This window comes from Vipera ursinii (genome assembly GCF_947247035.1).
Source record: "Vipera ursinii genome assembly, chromosome: 3".
Taxonomy (NCBI): Eukaryota; Metazoa; Chordata; class Lepidosauria; order Squamata; family Viperidae; genus Vipera; species Vipera ursinii.
The window spans coordinates 37297537-37315480 of NC_139516.1; the positions used below are offsets into that span (position 1 = coordinate 37297537).

The 17944-nt window shown below is 36.2% G+C and overlaps 1 protein-coding gene across 1 annotated transcript in view; it reads left to right on the plus strand.

The window, feature by feature from the left end:
- The window catches only part of PTPN22 (protein tyrosine phosphatase non-receptor type 22), a 38040-nt gene extending 21420 nt beyond the window's left edge, over positions 1-16620 (plus strand). Inside the window, exons 13-22 of the mRNA XM_083359004.1 lie at positions 469-545; positions 1927-2585; positions 6050-6148; positions 6273-6403; positions 6887-6914; positions 7514-7600; positions 8448-8548; positions 11245-11275; positions 14113-14190; positions 15664-16620. Of these exons, the coding sequence (XP_083215130.1) occupies positions 469-545; positions 1927-2585; positions 6050-6148; positions 6273-6403; positions 6887-6914; positions 7514-7600; positions 8448-8548; positions 11245-11275; positions 14113-14190; positions 15664-15728 (1356 nt within the window). The 3' untranslated portion in view covers positions 15729-16620. The remainder of the gene's footprint in view (positions 1-468; positions 546-1926; positions 2586-6049; positions 6149-6272; positions 6404-6886; positions 6915-7513; positions 7601-8447; positions 8549-11244; positions 11276-14112; positions 14191-15663) is intronic.
- Positions 16621-17944: the final 1324 nt, after the last annotated feature.

Genomic DNA, 17944 nt, shown 5'->3' on the forward strand with positions numbered 1-17944 from the left:
CACCAAATTTTTATTTAAGACCAAAGAAGTAGCAGTCAAGCATTACGCTAAAATAGGAAATAGATGAGCAGGTGGAATTTTCACCCAAGATGAAAAAAATCCTCTCATTACTTAAAATCTATTTACTTCAGCTTGGATGTAGATTGACTGACATCTGTCCCCTTCTCTCTTGGATTTCCGTCCTGCCATTGTTCCATTTTGGTAGTATGGTTTTCCTAATTGATCGAGTTTCCCTTTTAGTTTGTTTCCTGGTTTTCTCCATAAAGTATTATATTGTTATTATAGTGGTGAGTAACAGTTTTTAATTAGCTATATGAGCTTTAGACAATGAGTTACAGTAATTAAATTTGTTGGAGAGTCATGTAGCCTATAATAATCCAAATCCATTGGATTGTATGCAAGTGTAGCAAGGGCTGTGACTAAGAAGTGAGTCTTGAGTCCTAACCTGAACTTTTGTACCTTTTGCAGACTGGAATAAACCATCCTGTAGCCAATATACCTCAGAATCCACATAGGGAAAAGTCTTGTATAAAACTACGAAACAGGTAAAAATAGATATTATTCTTTAATACTGTATTGCACAAAATCTGGATAAAATTAAGGACTTTGGAGAATGTAGTACTAAAAAGATTTACCTGAAGTCAGCTCCACTGAATTCAATCGGAACTTCTATACTATAAATCTCATGAGTTTCAGTTGTGGAGCTGAATTCTCTCATAGTTCTCTTCAGTTCTCTTTCACTAAAACAGAACATAAACATAGTCATTTATGTTTGCACTACTATGTTTGCACTCATAACTATTTTTTAACTACAGAGTAAATAAACTGGCCCAATCATCCACCACTATGTAATGTTTCCTTAGAGAAATGGAAAAACAGCATGTTTATCAGTAGCTATTGGCTGTGATTACTAGATTAAATCTTGAGAATATAGGTCTATTTGGACATTTCCAGACTGGCACTGTTTTCAGTCCTCAGTTCCTCAAAAGCAGATTAGCAATATGTTGAAAACCACATTCTTGTGGCTTAACCTCTAGGACAAGGGGAAGAGAAAGTAGTCAGAGTCAGTATGAAGAAGTTCCTACCAATTAGAGAATGGACCACACATAATCTTTTCAGAATTAGTGCTTTGAGTGGGAAGTCCAATTTCATTGCAATTCAGGTACAGATCAGCCTGCAGTAAATTTTATTTATTTATTTATTTTAATTCCATTTATATCCCACCCTTCTCCGAAGACTCAGGGCAGCCTACAAGCTTAGCAGTAGCCTTCATTTTATGTATATGCCTGCTTGTTAGGGCTTTCACACACATCCCAAGCGGCATTATTACAAAGTCAGCTTATTACCCCCAACAATCTGGGTCCTCGAAATACACTTGGTATCCACTGGAATCATGAAACCAGACACATCAACTAATTCTGAAGAAAAAAAAGATGGAAATACCCTAGGACTTGCTGAATGGATTTGTTTAAGCAATGAGATAGGCAAGATTCTAAATTAGTTGGGTTTTGTTCTGAATTTTCTTACAGGAAGGCGTCACTTGGGGGAAAGACATATCAGAGATCTTATTGTAAGGAATCCAGGAGGAAAAAAGAGAAATGTAATCAAGGCAAATCCCGGACAAAAAGTTAATGTTATTTGAATGCAATTCAAACTTATATTTAATGAAAACTAAATACTGTATAGTTAAAATGATTGCTCACCATGCATTTAATTTCCTTTTGTCATATTAAAAACTAAATGTTGGCATTTAGTAGCCTTAAATTAGGCAGAATTGAGTATTGTAGTGCTAGAAATATATTGCTGGAAATATACTGGAGTGACAGCAATATTAACAGAAGTTCAGAATATGTAACCTAAAACATTTCTTGCAGCTTGCCCATTTTGGAAAATCTTGCTCTAAGAATTACATAATTTTTCTTGCAGTTCTGAACAAGAGCATCAGGAGAAAGCTCGGTGTACTGCTTGTGCTACACAAAGCTTAAACATCCTTGACAGAAAGAGAGATGGTGCTTCTTTGGTCAGGCCAGCACTTTCTGTTGGAGCATTGAACCCTACTGCCAGCAGAAACACAGGATGGGACTCTTGGCTGGCAAAACAGCCACTCCACAAACATCACAGTTTGGACTTCAGTTGTTTTTTGACCGATCCGCTTCTCACTGTGAAAATAGATGATAAAACTGGAATGGGCTTAGATACCAAAGTGCACACTACCCAGGCCAAATCTACTCCTTTTCACTCAGTTTCACAGAAAATACTGCAGCCATTGGCAAAAATGGATTCAGGATCTGGCCAGTGTGGAGGCTTTCAACTTGATTCAAGCCTTTCAAACAAGCTGAAAAACAATGACCCACACTACAAGCTCAAGCTCAAGCACTGTATATGGTCATCAGAAGACCCTTATTTTTCTTCTTTCTCATCAGAAGAACCATCCTCCCCAGCACATCCTGAGTCTGCCCTTAGAACAGTTTCTTCATCTTCTGCTGTAGCCTCTACAGACCAGTCTTTGGAGAGCTCAGAGCCCAGCTATTCATTGTTCAACCCTCCAGCCCAGGATACCCATCCTTTGGATGCAGTCTGCCACAGTAAGTTTATGCAATGTTGCAGCATTATTTCATTTCTGCAATTCTATATGCTGCTCAATTCCAAGAAGCTATGAGCATCTTATAAATTAAAGGAATAACAGAAAATTACAGAAGAATAAAAGTAACAAAATCCCCAAACCAATGGCAATTATTTTTCTTTATCATTAATATACTAAGGACAAAAAGTCTTAGTAGCAATAATTGTTTGCTACAGGAAAGGAACTCATCATAGCATCAATCTCCAAAGACTTTTTAGAACAGCTGTGTTTTGGCAGTTTTCCTGAATGGTAACAGGTTTGGTACTTACCTGAACTTCAGGTGAAGCACTGTTCCAAAGAAGGAACAGATATAGAAAAGACCCATCCTCATGGTTCCTCAGAGATTTCAGAGGATGCAGATAGCCCTCCCTACTGGGTCTTATTGGCTGGGCAAAAATGCTGGGAGAAAATGGTTCCACAGTTATCCATGTAGGTTTTAAAGTTGACAATTTATATCTTGAATTACACCCAGTTGCAATTGACAACTGGTGAAACTCTTGTAGTTGTAGTGCTATTTGGACAAGTTGGGAGGCATCCTTAACTAGACCATTGCATTAGAGACCAACTATGGCTTCCAGATTATTTTCAAAGGTAGCAGATAATAAGGGAGTTATGCAAAAATCTTCTTCAAGTAGGAGTCTGTTTCTCACCAGAACTTCACAGCTTCCAGAACCTCACAGTTTCCAGAGATAGCACCTCTGTTTGACTCTGGATTGAGATGTCCATCAATATATTGTCTGTGAATGATGGTACCGCAATGTGTCATCTGTTTTACTTCAGCAATATCTGGACTGTAAATTATGACATCTTAGTGTCCAAGTTCCCAAATTACATCTTAGCATAGGTCAGCCCAGCCACAAGCTCTCCAATTTTGTGAGCAGTAGCTTTTTGAGCCACAACTGGTCATGAAACTCCCTTTTGCATCTAAGGAATGTGTTGGTCTACTGAGCAATGGTCTCTCTCTTTGATAGTGTTATAGATCTTGCTTATATAGCCTACCAGACTTATGACTGACAGAGTAGATTACCTGAATGTATTCTTCCCTAGTCGAGTGGCAAGCAGATGATACCTGACCCTGTGCCAGAGGATGTCCTCTTCTTCCAGAGGCTTCATGTAGATGTTGAAGAGGAGGGTGAAAGAGTAGAGCCTTTTGGTATTCCACAGAGAATCACTTTAGGACATGATCTTTCTTACCCTTTCACTACTGACTGGAACTACCCTCGGAAGAAGGAACATAACCATGTAATCACCCCTTCCTAGCCCACAGAAGTGGTCCATTATGATACATGACCAATTATATCCAAAGCACTTAAGAAATAGGACAAGGAAGTTACCAACTGAGATATGTTGATAACTAATTTTGATAAGTATAAATATTAGGAATCTAAGTGGAAAACTAATAGTTTTTCTTTATGGAAAATTTACACTGTCTTTGAGTGTTTTTCTTCAATGTATATATTGACAATTTGTAACGTGGCTGAGCATAATGAGTAAAAATCACACAGATATACATATTTTATTTTTGCTTTAGACCAAAATTCATACATACATAAAATATAACCATAAAAGATATTACATATGATGGAACCCAGGTACATACATTAGTCCAGTCTCACTATGGTATGATCAATTCTGGATGCCAAAATATAGTATTGTGCAACTGCTTATTGTCAATTTTAGGTTCTATTAACAATAACAACAAAAACCCCGCAATAAATATAAAATTCATCTGGGTGGTCTGGCACATTTGCTAGTAGAACCTGGAATATATCAGACTAAAATCTGCAATGTAAGAGCACATGTTCTGTCAATTTGATCTCTTTCCCCACTCCCAATTCGCACAGGCAAAGTTCTGATTAATATCAATAAATAAACCTATTTTATTTGAATAGCGGTTATTGCATAATCAATTCACAAATTAGAGAATAATTAAAGGAATGAGGTAAAGGAATAAATAAAAAAGAGCAACTATTCTTTTTTTCTTTTTTAAAAAAAGACAATAACAAGCACGACACATACTTTCTCATGGCCTAAGTTACAGAAGCCAACACAGAAAAATTTCTGTTGACAATTGGCTGCAGACCAGGCAAAACTGGCTGAAGTCTTTACTATTTTTTCCTTTGAGTGAATGACAACAGGAAACTGAGTTAGAGAGATGAGAGAGAGAGAGAGAGAGAGAGAGAGAGAGAGAGAGAGAGAGAGAGAGAGAGAGAGAGAGAGAGAGAGAGAGAGAGAGAGATTTTCCCAGTGTTCTGCAGAAATAAAACAGTGAAGCAAAGAATTGAAATCCTTCATCGAATTTGCTCCATATGGCAAAAAGCAGATGATATACATACTGAACCAAGAAATGATCCTATAATCCTTGTGTGTGAAAAAATTCTGAGGTGGAAAAAAATGGAATAATTTTTCAGCAGATGTCTATTTGGAACACTGTGTAGGTAGCTCTTCCATCTGAATGTTTTAATACCCAGAACTTAGTGAGTTGAGATAAATTATTCCAGGAGAATTGGTTAATGATAATCAGTAATGAAAATGGAAAAATCATATTCAATTTCTCCCTTGATTAATATTTAAGAAGTATGCATATGCAGGGCAATAAAAGTTTGCAAATTTTTCTCTTTCAAACGATTAGCTCTAGTGCCATCTAGGGGTCACAAATGTATATTAAAATGTACAGGTTAACTGCTTTTTTATTTTGACAGTACTGTATAATTAACATTTTCATATTAGAAATTCAGATGTTTGAAAATGTTGAATAGACTCCAATAAGCGTTTGGCATTTTAGAGACAATGAAGATTGCTGTTCAAAGTAAAAGCATATATAGAGTGCTAGCTAGTAGCTTGCAGATACTACTTCCTAAATATAGATTTATAGAATTACCTATTGGATGAAATCAGATGATAATCATATTAACTGAGTGTGCCTCAGAAATAGCAGCAATGAAAAGCAGTACAAAATGGAAGCAAGGGAGGACCTGTAGCGCAAGGAGAGTTTGTGTGCAGAAAGCCCTGTGTTTAGTTTCTGGCATGTCTAATCTGAAAGAATACAAGGTCAGAAGAGAACACTGATTTAGAACAGCATACTGCCATATTTTTAATAACCGAACTTCTATAAACTCATGTTACAACATGAACAGCTACAATACATGACTCTCTCGTCAAGGTTAAGCATGGAGGACCAGCACACGAGATTAGAACTTGGTATTTGGTTTTATTAAATCAATATTGAAATCAATTGCTTTTATAAGATAGGATTATCAGATCTGTTCTACAAAATTTCAGAAAACCACTAGAGGAAAGCAAGGACTTTGAATTTTCTATGTTTTTTTTAATGCCATCTAATGATCATTTGGTTACTGCTGGCCAGATCTCGCAGAAATTACTAAAAAGGAAGCCCTCTAATTGTCAGGGTTTTTTTAACTGCAGGTTTTCCCCAGCATGATGAAGATATTCCTCCTCCGCTGCCTGAGAGAACCCCTGAATCTTTTATTGTACCTGGAGAAGAGAATGAGCTCCAGCAGTTGGGTAAATGCAGCGGAGGCATTTGGGGCCAGACACAGCTATTTTCTATTGCATGGAGATTTCTGCTATCTAGAAAGTTATTTTAAAAAATCTGTGAGTTTTTATTCCTAGTTTTTATCATCTACAGATAAACCTTTGTTAGCAGCTTCAGATCACCAGCTACCATTTGAAAACAACAAATCAAAAATATCTACGGAATGGAGCAGCACATCTCAGCTGAGACTTTCTGTTGACTCAGTGAGACCGAGACCCAATAAGGTAACAGGTTTAAACTTAGCCGGCAGCATTGTGCTACCAAACTCCTGACTTCTGAAGAAAACAGGCTACTCCTTTGACAAACTGGACTGCTATAGATATGGCATGTATAGGGAGGGGTTGAGATAAAGAGCAGGTTAGAGATCCATCGAGTGAAGCAAGGGGTAGCTGGAATCTAGACTTGACGAGCAATTTCCAGAAATTATTCCAGCGGTTGTTCTTTCATATTCCTCTTTCCCAATTGGTCTGAGACTTGGACTTCTGGAACTGGAATTCAGGAAGAAATTTGAGGGGACCACTTTTTAGCGTTATCAGATTGAATTGCAGTGAGCCTGACCTCCTGGAAAATTTCTGTCCTTATCTGCCTACCGCCTGCTCATGTGTAAGGTGCTGCATTGTGAAACACCAAAATACTCAATAAAAATTAAATACAGCCCTACCAAGATGGGGTAAAATTAAGCATTTTGTCTTTTTGTTCATTTCCAGAGTGGAAAGTTACAGAGGCCTAGATCAGGTATGTTTTCTCCTAATATTTTTATTAATTAATTTGCACAACCATTATATTATAATGACTGAAACTAGGTCTTAGTACATCTCAGTTTTTGCTCAGGCTACCCTTTCTACCAATGTGTTACTTTATTATAAACGATATTGTGAAAGTTTTTGTTACAGGTTACTATACAATATGCTAATCAGGTACATACATTGTTAGTTTATTGTATAAAACAATATCTTGGGGTATGTTTTACTTTTTAATTTTTGTATCCTGTTTTTTATTATGTATTGCCCTGTTCACCGCCCTGAGTCCTTCGGGAGAAAGGCGGTATACAAATTAAATTAATAATAATAATAATAATAATAATAATAATAATAATAATAATAATAATAATAATAATAATGTTTCATTGCATTAAAATATGCTTTGACTTTGCAGAATGAGTGAGTCCAGTCAGATCATGTGTAGGACTTTTAAATGCATAACTGGAATCTTGTTGAACAGTTGTGATTAATGCTGTTGATAGAACCACAAACGAACCACAGCAGAGCCTTAGGATTGTTAAATGTGAACTAATTTAAATATATTCTTTCCCCCCACAATTTGTACCATCACAGAATTCCACTGGAACCGATCTTCTTCACCCCCTACTCCCCCACTTCCAGAGAGAACTCCTGAATCATTTCTTCTTGCAGATGAGGACTGTAAGTCCCACAGATTTTGTCATCTTGTAATAGTTTTAGATACGTAGGGCCTTTATTTAAAAAGGAGAAAGGAGAAATTAAAGCAATTTTGAAAAGATCCACTTGATAGAAAGAGGTCAGTTGGTAGAAGGAATGTACAGCTACAGATGGTACAGACAACTGAGCATCTGCAAATGATACCCAGCTACAGTTCTTGCTAGCTATTTTTTGTACTGTGTTCCTCTGATATTATTAGATAAAGAACTAAATTGAATAGAGGTTTTTAGGGTTCTTCAGATATGTTGGAGTGTAGCCGCTTGTTTGCTTAAGACCTCCACTTTACTTCATTCCCGTGTAAAGTATATATGCTGAGTCCAAAGCCTGGTAACATGAGAGTGTGACTTCAGATATAAAATCTAAGTTAGTTTTAAATATTGGAACTGATTTATATACAAACTGGTTTTTCCATTCTATTGATACCACCCACATATATGATTGTGTACTCAAATCTCAATGTGATTCTAGCAATATAGGAACAATTCAGAGCTATTTTTTTATACTTGTGGCAAAACTGCTGCTATGGTACGTATTAGATTACAATTTGGTAGATAGTTTTACATTTGTCTCTTAGGGTGCTTTTTATTCTAACCTACTTTTTTTTAATACATCTATTAATGCCTATGCTGAGAGATAGATTTACATTTTTTCTTTTTCACCAACAAAATTGGCTGTATTCCTGTAAGTTTCGGTCCTACGGGATTTTTTGTCAGTAAAATTGGTGTAATAATGTTTGTTCACACAGACTTTTTTAAAAATATACACAGAGTTTTTCCAGTGTGTCTTTTCTTGATACTGTTCCTTTTTATAGCTTGTCCATCTGTTACAAACAATGTAGTGAACCTTGGAGACCTTCAGATTAAATCGGTAAAGGAGACGACAAAGGAGGCAGGCAACTTCAGAAGGAGCAAGGTAAGGGAAGTAGGGCTGGTGACATGCACCATTCATTTAGAAAGAGAAAAGCAGTTTTTTTCCCCTCCCACTCTTTATACATATGTAAATCATAGAAATTTCAGTTGTGTAGAAGACCAGATGTTTTTACACAATGCAACATCGGTTAGAGAAACAGAACAAACAAGTGGGTTTTCTTACTGGAAATGCATAATCTTTTTAGCCCAACCAGGATTTCTTTTGTGATCATGTTTATTGGATTGGATATGATTACAAAGATGTTTTTTAGCCCAACTAGGATTTCTTTTGTGATCATGTTTATTGGATTGGATATGATTACAAAGTAAGTCCCGAAAGTATTTACTGTATAGGTTAATAACTGCAATATCAGTTGTGGTGATTGACAGTCCCCATTAATATCTTCATGCCGTTGCATGTGGTGTCTTAGAGAAAACAATCCTTCCCTGGGAGGTGAGTTGTTGTATTTATTTTTATATCATTAATAATAAATACCTTCCAATTGCTTCATCTTCTTTTATATTTCTTCTTTTTTTGGTATGCATGCATCAGTGTCCAAAATAAAGAAACCAATGTATTTTGTTTCTTGCTTATCTCTTTTAAATGGGGCAACCTCGTGTACAGCATATTAGAATTATCTTATCCAGAAGAGTCTACTCTCTGGTCACCTCCTACATGGATTACTATAACACACTCTTTATAGGGATGCCCTTGAAGAGCATCCAGAAACAGCTGCTGGTTCAGAATATGGTGGCCTGGGCAAAATCCAAAATCAGCACACACTAACCATCTGCTCTGCAAGCTGCATTAATTGCTGGTTGTCTTCCAGGTTCAATTCAAAGTGCTGATTATGATTTATAAAGCCCTACATGGAATGGGCTGAGTTATTTGAGGGACTACTATTGTACTGATACATTTATTCATCCCACCAGATCTTGTTACGAGTCCTGTCTCAAACGAGTTCCCTCTGATAGGACCCAGAAGAGCCTTTTCTGCCATGTATCACCCCCCCTAGAACATCATGATTCCTGAGGTTAAATTAGCCCCAATATTACTGAAATTCAGAAATCCCTGAAGACATGGTTGTGCTATAAGGCCTGAGGATCCCATGCCAGCCTGCAAGGTGGCTATATTGTCTGTGAACTGAAGGCTGGCACTTTCCTTCCCTTTTATAGTTTTGGTTAATTATTTTGTTTTATTTATACAAGTTTGTCTTTGCTGATTTAACTTGTGAGCTATCCAGAATCACATGAAATAGGCAGCTATCTAAACTGAATTAATTAATTAAGTAAGTAAGTAACTTATGCCATTCGTGGTATGCAATCCTTATGATTTAAACACTTTGTGTCTGCAGTTTGGATATTTCCAGCAAGCAAATCCAAATCTTTATGTGTGATAAATACCATACCAATCCACAGCTTTCCCATACAGTAATTGCTGTTTTATTTCAGTCAACAAACATCTCCCAAAGCAATTCACTAGAATGATATTCACCTTGCAATGCAAGCACACACCAAGGATAAAGCAGAGGAGAGGTTACTTTGGCTGATGTTAGAATACAGTGGTGAATTGCTAATAGATATTTAAACCAATTAAGTCAAGTGATTTCTGCAACTAGGAATAGAAAAAACACAATATTTAGTTGCATTGTCTGTATTGCTATAGCTAATATTGACATTTTATTCTTTCAGAACTGCAATTGTAATAGAGAAGTTCTGAGCTCAACACACATCCATATAATTTTCTTAGTAATAATAAGGAAAGGCTATTGCCTTTCTCAGGGATGTTTTTTTAGGCTATCTTATAGGTATTTTCTAATAGATTTTGTTTTATGAGATCAGCCAAGGCTGATGATGCATCTTCTAGTTCAGTTCATGTCTTCCCACATATTTGAAGCATTTTCTTTTCTTAAAAAATAGTAATCATTGCAGTAATTCCTTTGGTGAACAACATATGGTGTTTTTAATCATTCATTCATTAGTTTGTATATTAACTATCTAACCTGATTTTTGTCATTAAAAATAATCTCCAAATAGGAAGTAAAAATGTTGGACAATAGGACAATAGTAACAACAACAAATCAGAGCATATTTTAGCAATTAACTTGGGCTAATCTAATTACAGCATTAAGAGCCCAACCCAACTCAATTCCTGTCTTCCAAAACAATACTTTTTAAAGAGTCCATTTCATTCCTTATTTTTTTCAAAATGTGATTTGATGGTTACCCTCATTCCCAAGAAACTTGGAATTTTGATCATTCATGGCACCAGATGTGCTCTAAGGAAGAAAGAAAAGTATATTTCGTATTCAGGTACATGAAACTGAGATCCTTTCCTCACTTGAAGCTTAAATTTGTACCAGTAGGCCCTAGCTGTTGGAATATTGTTTTGTGATCACACAACAATGGCTTTATCAAGTTCTTGGCCCTAGAAAAATAACTCATATTCGTAAAGCAAACTTGCTACAATCATAAAGGGAGGAAGGAACAGGCTATGTTATCTGCTTCTCTGTATTGGCCCAAGTGATGGGTCTACCCAGAAGTGTCTTTGTGTCCTTTCTCATAATCATGGCCAGCATTCATATTGCCACTTCTCTTTCCATATTTACACTGTTAGAATTCTAACAGTGTTAATGTGTTAATGATCTTTCATAATTACTGCTTTCTTAATACTTTTTTCTTAAAAAAATTTCTTTACAGAGTTTGAAAATTTTACGAAATGTGAAAAACAGTAAGTATGTTGAAGAAAGCAACAATTAGCAATACACATATATCCTAATAAGTATAGAGGATAGCGAATAGTTTACTGGATAAATAAAAACCAACTATCAAATCCCAATGTCTTTCAGTGAGAGACAAAAGATCCCAAAGGAAAATAGCCAACAATTATCCAATGAAATTTAACTTGAAAACATAGTGTAAATTTCCCATCCAGCAGTTAAAAACTTACAACATTTACAGTATGAATTGGGGCCATTATGATAAACACATATACATTCTAACTGACAGATTCCTTAGACCTATTTGAGAAAGGACCTTTGGCACATTAAACTATACATTTAAGAGTGCTGATTCTGAAGCTTTGCTCTACAGATTTGATGATGCAGGCTTCTGCCTACATTTCCCCTGACTAACCCACAATTAATTTCTAAGGTGATCATTACGCTCTTGCTGCCATGGATTAATATTGTTACTCTTTTTGGAGATGTTGCTGATTGTTTGGTGCTGCAATGAAACTTAGGCAAGAATCAAAACAGTACATTGAAGTCTGACAAAGAGAAAGATGATTATCTTGGAAAGCTTGGCCTGGGAACAAGAGGATTAATGAAATTAAACGAAAGAGGAATAATACCAAAGTCACTAGACTGCTAAAGAGCAGAAGTCTGTCAGAAGCTTCTGGGATCGGTAGGCAATTGCTTAAGATAAAACATCAAATAGCAGTTGAGAGTTCACAAGATGTACTTGCAAACCAATCAAATGCCCTCCTGTCAGCCGTTAGATCCTCTGGAAAGAAGAAGTATAAAGCAATTTGGCCTTAACATTGTTTAACTGACAAATACTTCCTGGATTCCATAGTTTATTATATTATATTATATTATATTATATTATATTATATTATATTATATTATATTATATTATATTATATTATATTATATTATATTTATTAAACTTATATACCGCCCTTCTCCCGTACGACCCAGGGCGGTTCACAAGGCAATTAAAACAACATTACAATACAAAAATTAATAGCAATTAAACTAGATTAAATTTTCCTTGATTAAAATCTAAAACCCGTATATCTCTGATTAAAAACCCAATTACAATAAGTTAAAAAAATAAAAAAATCCTCAGTCCTGGCCGGAAACCTCAAAGAGCCAGGTCTTCAGGTCCCGGCGGAACGAATGAAAATCAGGGGCAGTCCTAAGCTCTACGGATAACTGGTTCCAGAGGGCAGGCGCGCCCACAGAGAAGGCCCTCCCCCTGGGTGTTGCCCGCCGGCAATCCTTTGCCGGCGTCACCCTGAGAAGGCCCTCCCTGTGGGAGCGCACAGGACGAAGGGAACTTGATGCCGGCAGCAGGTGTTCCCTCAGTTGTTCTACTATCTTTGGTTGCTAATAAATTTTGGGCCGAGTATGGCCATGTAAGTAGATACTTGAAAAGGATGCAAAAACAAGCCATACATACATTTAGGCAAGAAAAACCAAATGTACAGGTATAGTATAGGAGGTACCTTGCTCAATAGTAGTAACTGTGAGAGGGATCTCGGAGTCCTAGAGGACAATCACCTCAATATGAGGCAGCAGTGTGCTGCAGCTGCCAAAAAAGCCAACACAGTGCTAGGCTGCATTAACAGAGGGATAGAATCAAGATCACGTGAAGTATTAATACTGCTTTACAATGCTTTGGTAAGGCCACACCTGGAATACTGCATCCAGTTTTGATCACCACGATGTAAAAAAGATGTTGAGACTCTAGAAAGAGTACAGAGAAGAGGAAGAAAGATGATTAGGGGACTGGAGGCTAAAACATATAAGGAAAGGCTGCTGGAATTGGTTATGTCTAGTTTAATGAAGAGAAGGATGAGGGGTGACATGATAGCAGTATTCCAATATCACAGGGGCTGCCACAAAGAAGAGGGAGTTAAGCTATTCTCCAAAGTGCCTGAAGGCAGGACAAGAAGCAACAGATGGAAACTAATCAAAGAGAGAAGCAACCTAGAACTAAGGAGAAACTTTCTGACAGTTGGAACAATTAATCAGTGGAACAACCTGCCTCCAGAAGCTTTGAATGCTCCAATACTGGAAGTTTTTAAGAAGAAACTGGACAGCCATTTGTCTGAAATGGTATATAGCAGGGGGTTGGACTAGATGACCTCCAAGGTCCCTTCCAACTTTTTATATTATTATTATTATTATTATTATTATTATTATTATTATTATTATTATTATTATTATTATTATTATTATTATTGCTGTTACTATTATACCAATAATAGGTTAACAAAATCCTCATATACTATTCCAACTGTGGCAGCTGAAATGTTCTTCAGCATGTTTTCCCGTCTACATGGAGCTAGATTTGGGAAAACTTCATATAGCTGCTTCGTATTGCAGGTTTACTGGCAAGGTCTCACAATTTTCAAATTCAATAACAACCAATTCAGTAGTATTTATTAGAGGTTCATCTAATAACATGGGGAAACTTTTTTAATGGATCTTTAAAAAAGCCATCCAGAACTTATGTTCCCTGCTTATGGTAAAAGCCACATGACTAAGTCCACTTTCTTCTATCATGTAAACTTTTACATAATTACACCAGCATGTCATTATGAAATAAACAATTGTTAATTGATAGAAAAACATCTAAAGAGCACTAGCACCAGTATTAGATATCAATGGCTTACAATATTGCATTCGTAATGAGTGGTAAGATTAATGGATATTCTTTTATCTTTCCTATTGCAATTTAAGCAAGACTTCCCTTACATCAGGAATCACATTGCAATGCAAGAAATCTATCTTTATCAGACTAACTATGACTTACTAAAGATATTTTTTTAATTTTTAGGTATTTGGAGCCCACCTTCACTAGTAAGAGCTCCGGAGCATAATCAGTCAAATCATCACAACTCTATTCTTAATTTTGGTATGCATTTTTAAAAATAAATATGCTTCAATGTTCAATTTACTACTAGAATAATACTGAAGTCCAAAATTAGAATACTACCGATCCTAATGTTTTCTTGCATTCTCGAAAACTATTACTACAACTTTCCAGGTGATAGTTTGTAACGTGATCACCAAAATTTCTCATTCTACTATATATAGGATCATACGCATATATGCAAACATTGCAAATCATTGCCAGAATTCTTTTTACATTTATTAAATATGGTAAATATTTAATATGGTATAATTTAATATGGTAAATAAGGTATATTTTCTAATTCTTATCTTAATTAGTGCCAACAGTTTTACTTTATGGCTAGATAGCCTTCTCAAATAATTTAAAGTGACTGAAAACACCTAGGATTAAATTGAAATGGGAAAATACATGTTCAGAACTAGGGGAAAATGGCATTGACATGTTGGCAGGAGGAAGGAAAAAAAAATCCTTTTTGAAAATAGTGCAAAATTTTGTGATACTTGCCCAAGATCTAATTTCTAGTCATCTTTAGCCATAGAAAGCCAATGGATAATTTTGAGCCAATCACTTTAACCACATCGTCTACCTTACAGCATTGTTGTTGTGAGAAAAAATAGGTAATAATATCATGTACAGGTAGTCCTTGACTTACAACAGCTCATTTAGTTACTGTTCAGTTACAACAGCCCTGAAAAAAGTGATTTATGACCATTTTTCACAGGGATAACGTTTGCAGCATCCCCATAGACATGTGATCAAATTCAGATGCTTGGCAACTGGCTCATATGGATGACCACTGCTGTGTCCCAGGGTCATATGATTACCTTTTGTGATCTACTGACAAGCAAAGTCAATGGGAAAACCAGATTCTCTTAACAACTGAGTTACTAACTTATCAACTACAATGATTCATTTAACAACTGTAGCAAGAAAAGTAGTAAAATGGGGCTAAAATCACTTAACAAGTGTCTCACTTAACAACAGAAATTTTGGGCTCCATTTGGTCGTAAGTCAAAGACTACCTGTTCTCAGCTTCTAACTGAAAGAATAAATTACTCAACTCTCAGCAACTTTAGTAGACAGAGATGATGATGATAGATAATAATTAGACAGATATAAAACAATTTAATAATTTATTAATAATTTAATAAATTGGTAGCACCAACCTATACCACCATATGCAAATATTATTGCTACATTTAAACATTTTAAATTTATTTAGTATCTGTACTAGAACATGTTATATATTTATTGCTTAGCTTCGATTTTAAAAATTACTTGATTGCTTTATGGTGAAAAATAATTACTACAGTTGTCAAAGTATTTGTTTGGAATAGCTGCCCTGTCTCTCACATAGCTTCTCTCGGTGATATTCGTACCCAGTAAGTTTTTGCTTCAGACTCACTGAAGATTTATTTTATTGAGATAAAATACGATAGTAATGCTTAACAGTTTTTAAATTTTGTGTCACAGGCTTTGCAAACCGATTTTCCAAACCCAAAGGACCAAGAAATCCACCACCAAATTGGAATATTTAGAAGAATTTCTTATCTTCTATTGGTTCTAGTCCTGTTGACTTGCCTTGGTGATGTTTCTCCTGCTTATTTCCAATAAACAGCATCATTCTGAACAAAAAGACTTTTTTAAGGGTATTTAGCCTTGTATGCTGCATGTTCTTCGTAAAATTAATATATAATCTCACCTGTCTTATCTGATGTGAACTACATGTCATGCTGAGGAAATGGGATCAGAGAGCTGTTGTGCTACTTTCAATATTTGTTTCCATCAGGCAACATCAGGTAAAAGTTTTGAAGAAACAACATATTGAGATGAACAAAAAATAAATGCTAAGGTTCAAGTAACTGCAGTGTCGTATAGTGTTATCTTAAGTCCGCCACTGTAAAAATATAAATTGTGTTGCTGTTCAAGAATGGTACTTGGTTTTTAGTAGAAAGGCATGTCATTTGTCATTCATATATTCTGGGTCTATGACTGTCATGGAGATATAACTTCAGCTTCCCTTGCTTTTGAAACAGATAAGAGATTGGTAAGACATCTGACCAGTGCTTTTTTTGTAAAATAATAAAAAAGGTGCCGGAACTCACAAACGTCATACAACCTGCCTTGCCTAACGTACAAGGTTTACCTTTGTAGTTGGAAAAAAAAACCCTTCAATTTTTAGTGTATTTAAAAGACTAGGACACAGGTCTGCAACCCGCAGCTCTGGAGCCGCATGCGGCTCTTTCCGCCATCTCCTGCGGCTCCCAGTCCTCTGCCATGTGCAGTCCAAAAAAAAAAAGTGGGACTAAAAAAGTTCAACCAATCAATTCAAATATGCAGGGTAGGTGCATATCTCGCCTTGGCTCCACTCTTCAGTCAAACCCTGTTCTGCGCATGTGCGCATGTATGCGCATGCGCACACATTTTTTGCAGCTCTGAGTTTTTCCTTTTGTGAGGGAACCGGTTCCGAGTGCCTCTTTCACTGTTTCAGGTTGCTGACCCCTGGACTAGGATTTTGTTCAAGGTAGTTTAATACTATTAATGTTACCATGCACCGTGTGGCTTTAAATTATGAGAAAGCATTTTATTAATCTTTTGGGACATTTACCACTGGCATACCCATTTAGTTTAATGAGTGGAAATGTCAGCTTTCTATGTGAAATGAAATTGCCCCAGTAAAACAAAATTTGGTTGCTTGTAAAAGATTGAATTATTTTTAAGAAGTTGTCAAACAACTTTACATTTGGAGTTTAATATGGATATTGACTTGAAACAAATTAAAGTTGAAACTTCATCAGTGAACAGATTACTTTTAATTTACCTTTAAGTTAAACCCAATTTAATAAATAGATCTGATTAAACCTTACACTGTAGGTTTACCTTTACATCTCACCAAATCATAATTAATAATATATTAATAATAATACCTCCAAATCACAAGACATTGGCTTTATTCTTATTCTTCCCCTCTGCAGTTTGAATATAAAGTATAAAAGACTAAAGACTAAAAAGAGATTTTTGTAGACATCTCATCCTTTGAACTACCCAAGGAATTGAAACAGCAAAGTTTTGCTGTCAGGCAAGCTTCCACGCCAGCTGCCTTTCTTTCCTCTCGCTTCCCTTTTCAACCTCACACACACCTCACCTTCTATAAGGTGAAGGCAAAAGGCTCCCTCACCCTCTTGTGAAAGATGGCCTCCATGCTTATGTGTCTGCCACTGCCACCATTGGGTTCCATATCACATGGTCCGACCCAGCCAATCAAGTCACACTCTGGCTGTGGTGCTCGGGCACCTCATGGCTCCTCCTAGAGGAGGCAGACAGCACCAGAGCAGACCCTGCTCGCACTGTACCGCCAGCAGGGCATTTTCAAGAACAAACAAGGATAGGAAAAGAAACAATAGGAAAAGAACGCAACTCTGGAAAATCTGTTGAAAAAAGGTGCCGGAACTCTGTTCCGATGCGTTCTATGACAAAAAAAAAGCCCTGCATCTGACTATAATAACCATTATTTATCAGGAAGGGAACTATTTGCAGCTGGTAGACATTTCAGCACACTTTCAAAATTGATATCAAGTGATTTCTTGTGAGTAAAACAGGAGCTTTTTTCAGTGCCTACCTGAATAGTAAATATTACTATTGGGGGATTCATCATCTCTCAAATATCACTCAGTCCATACATTTCCATTAATTTCTGTAATTTTTTAGGTATTAAACTTGTCTTTTAATTTCACAAGAAACTGTTTTAGGTATC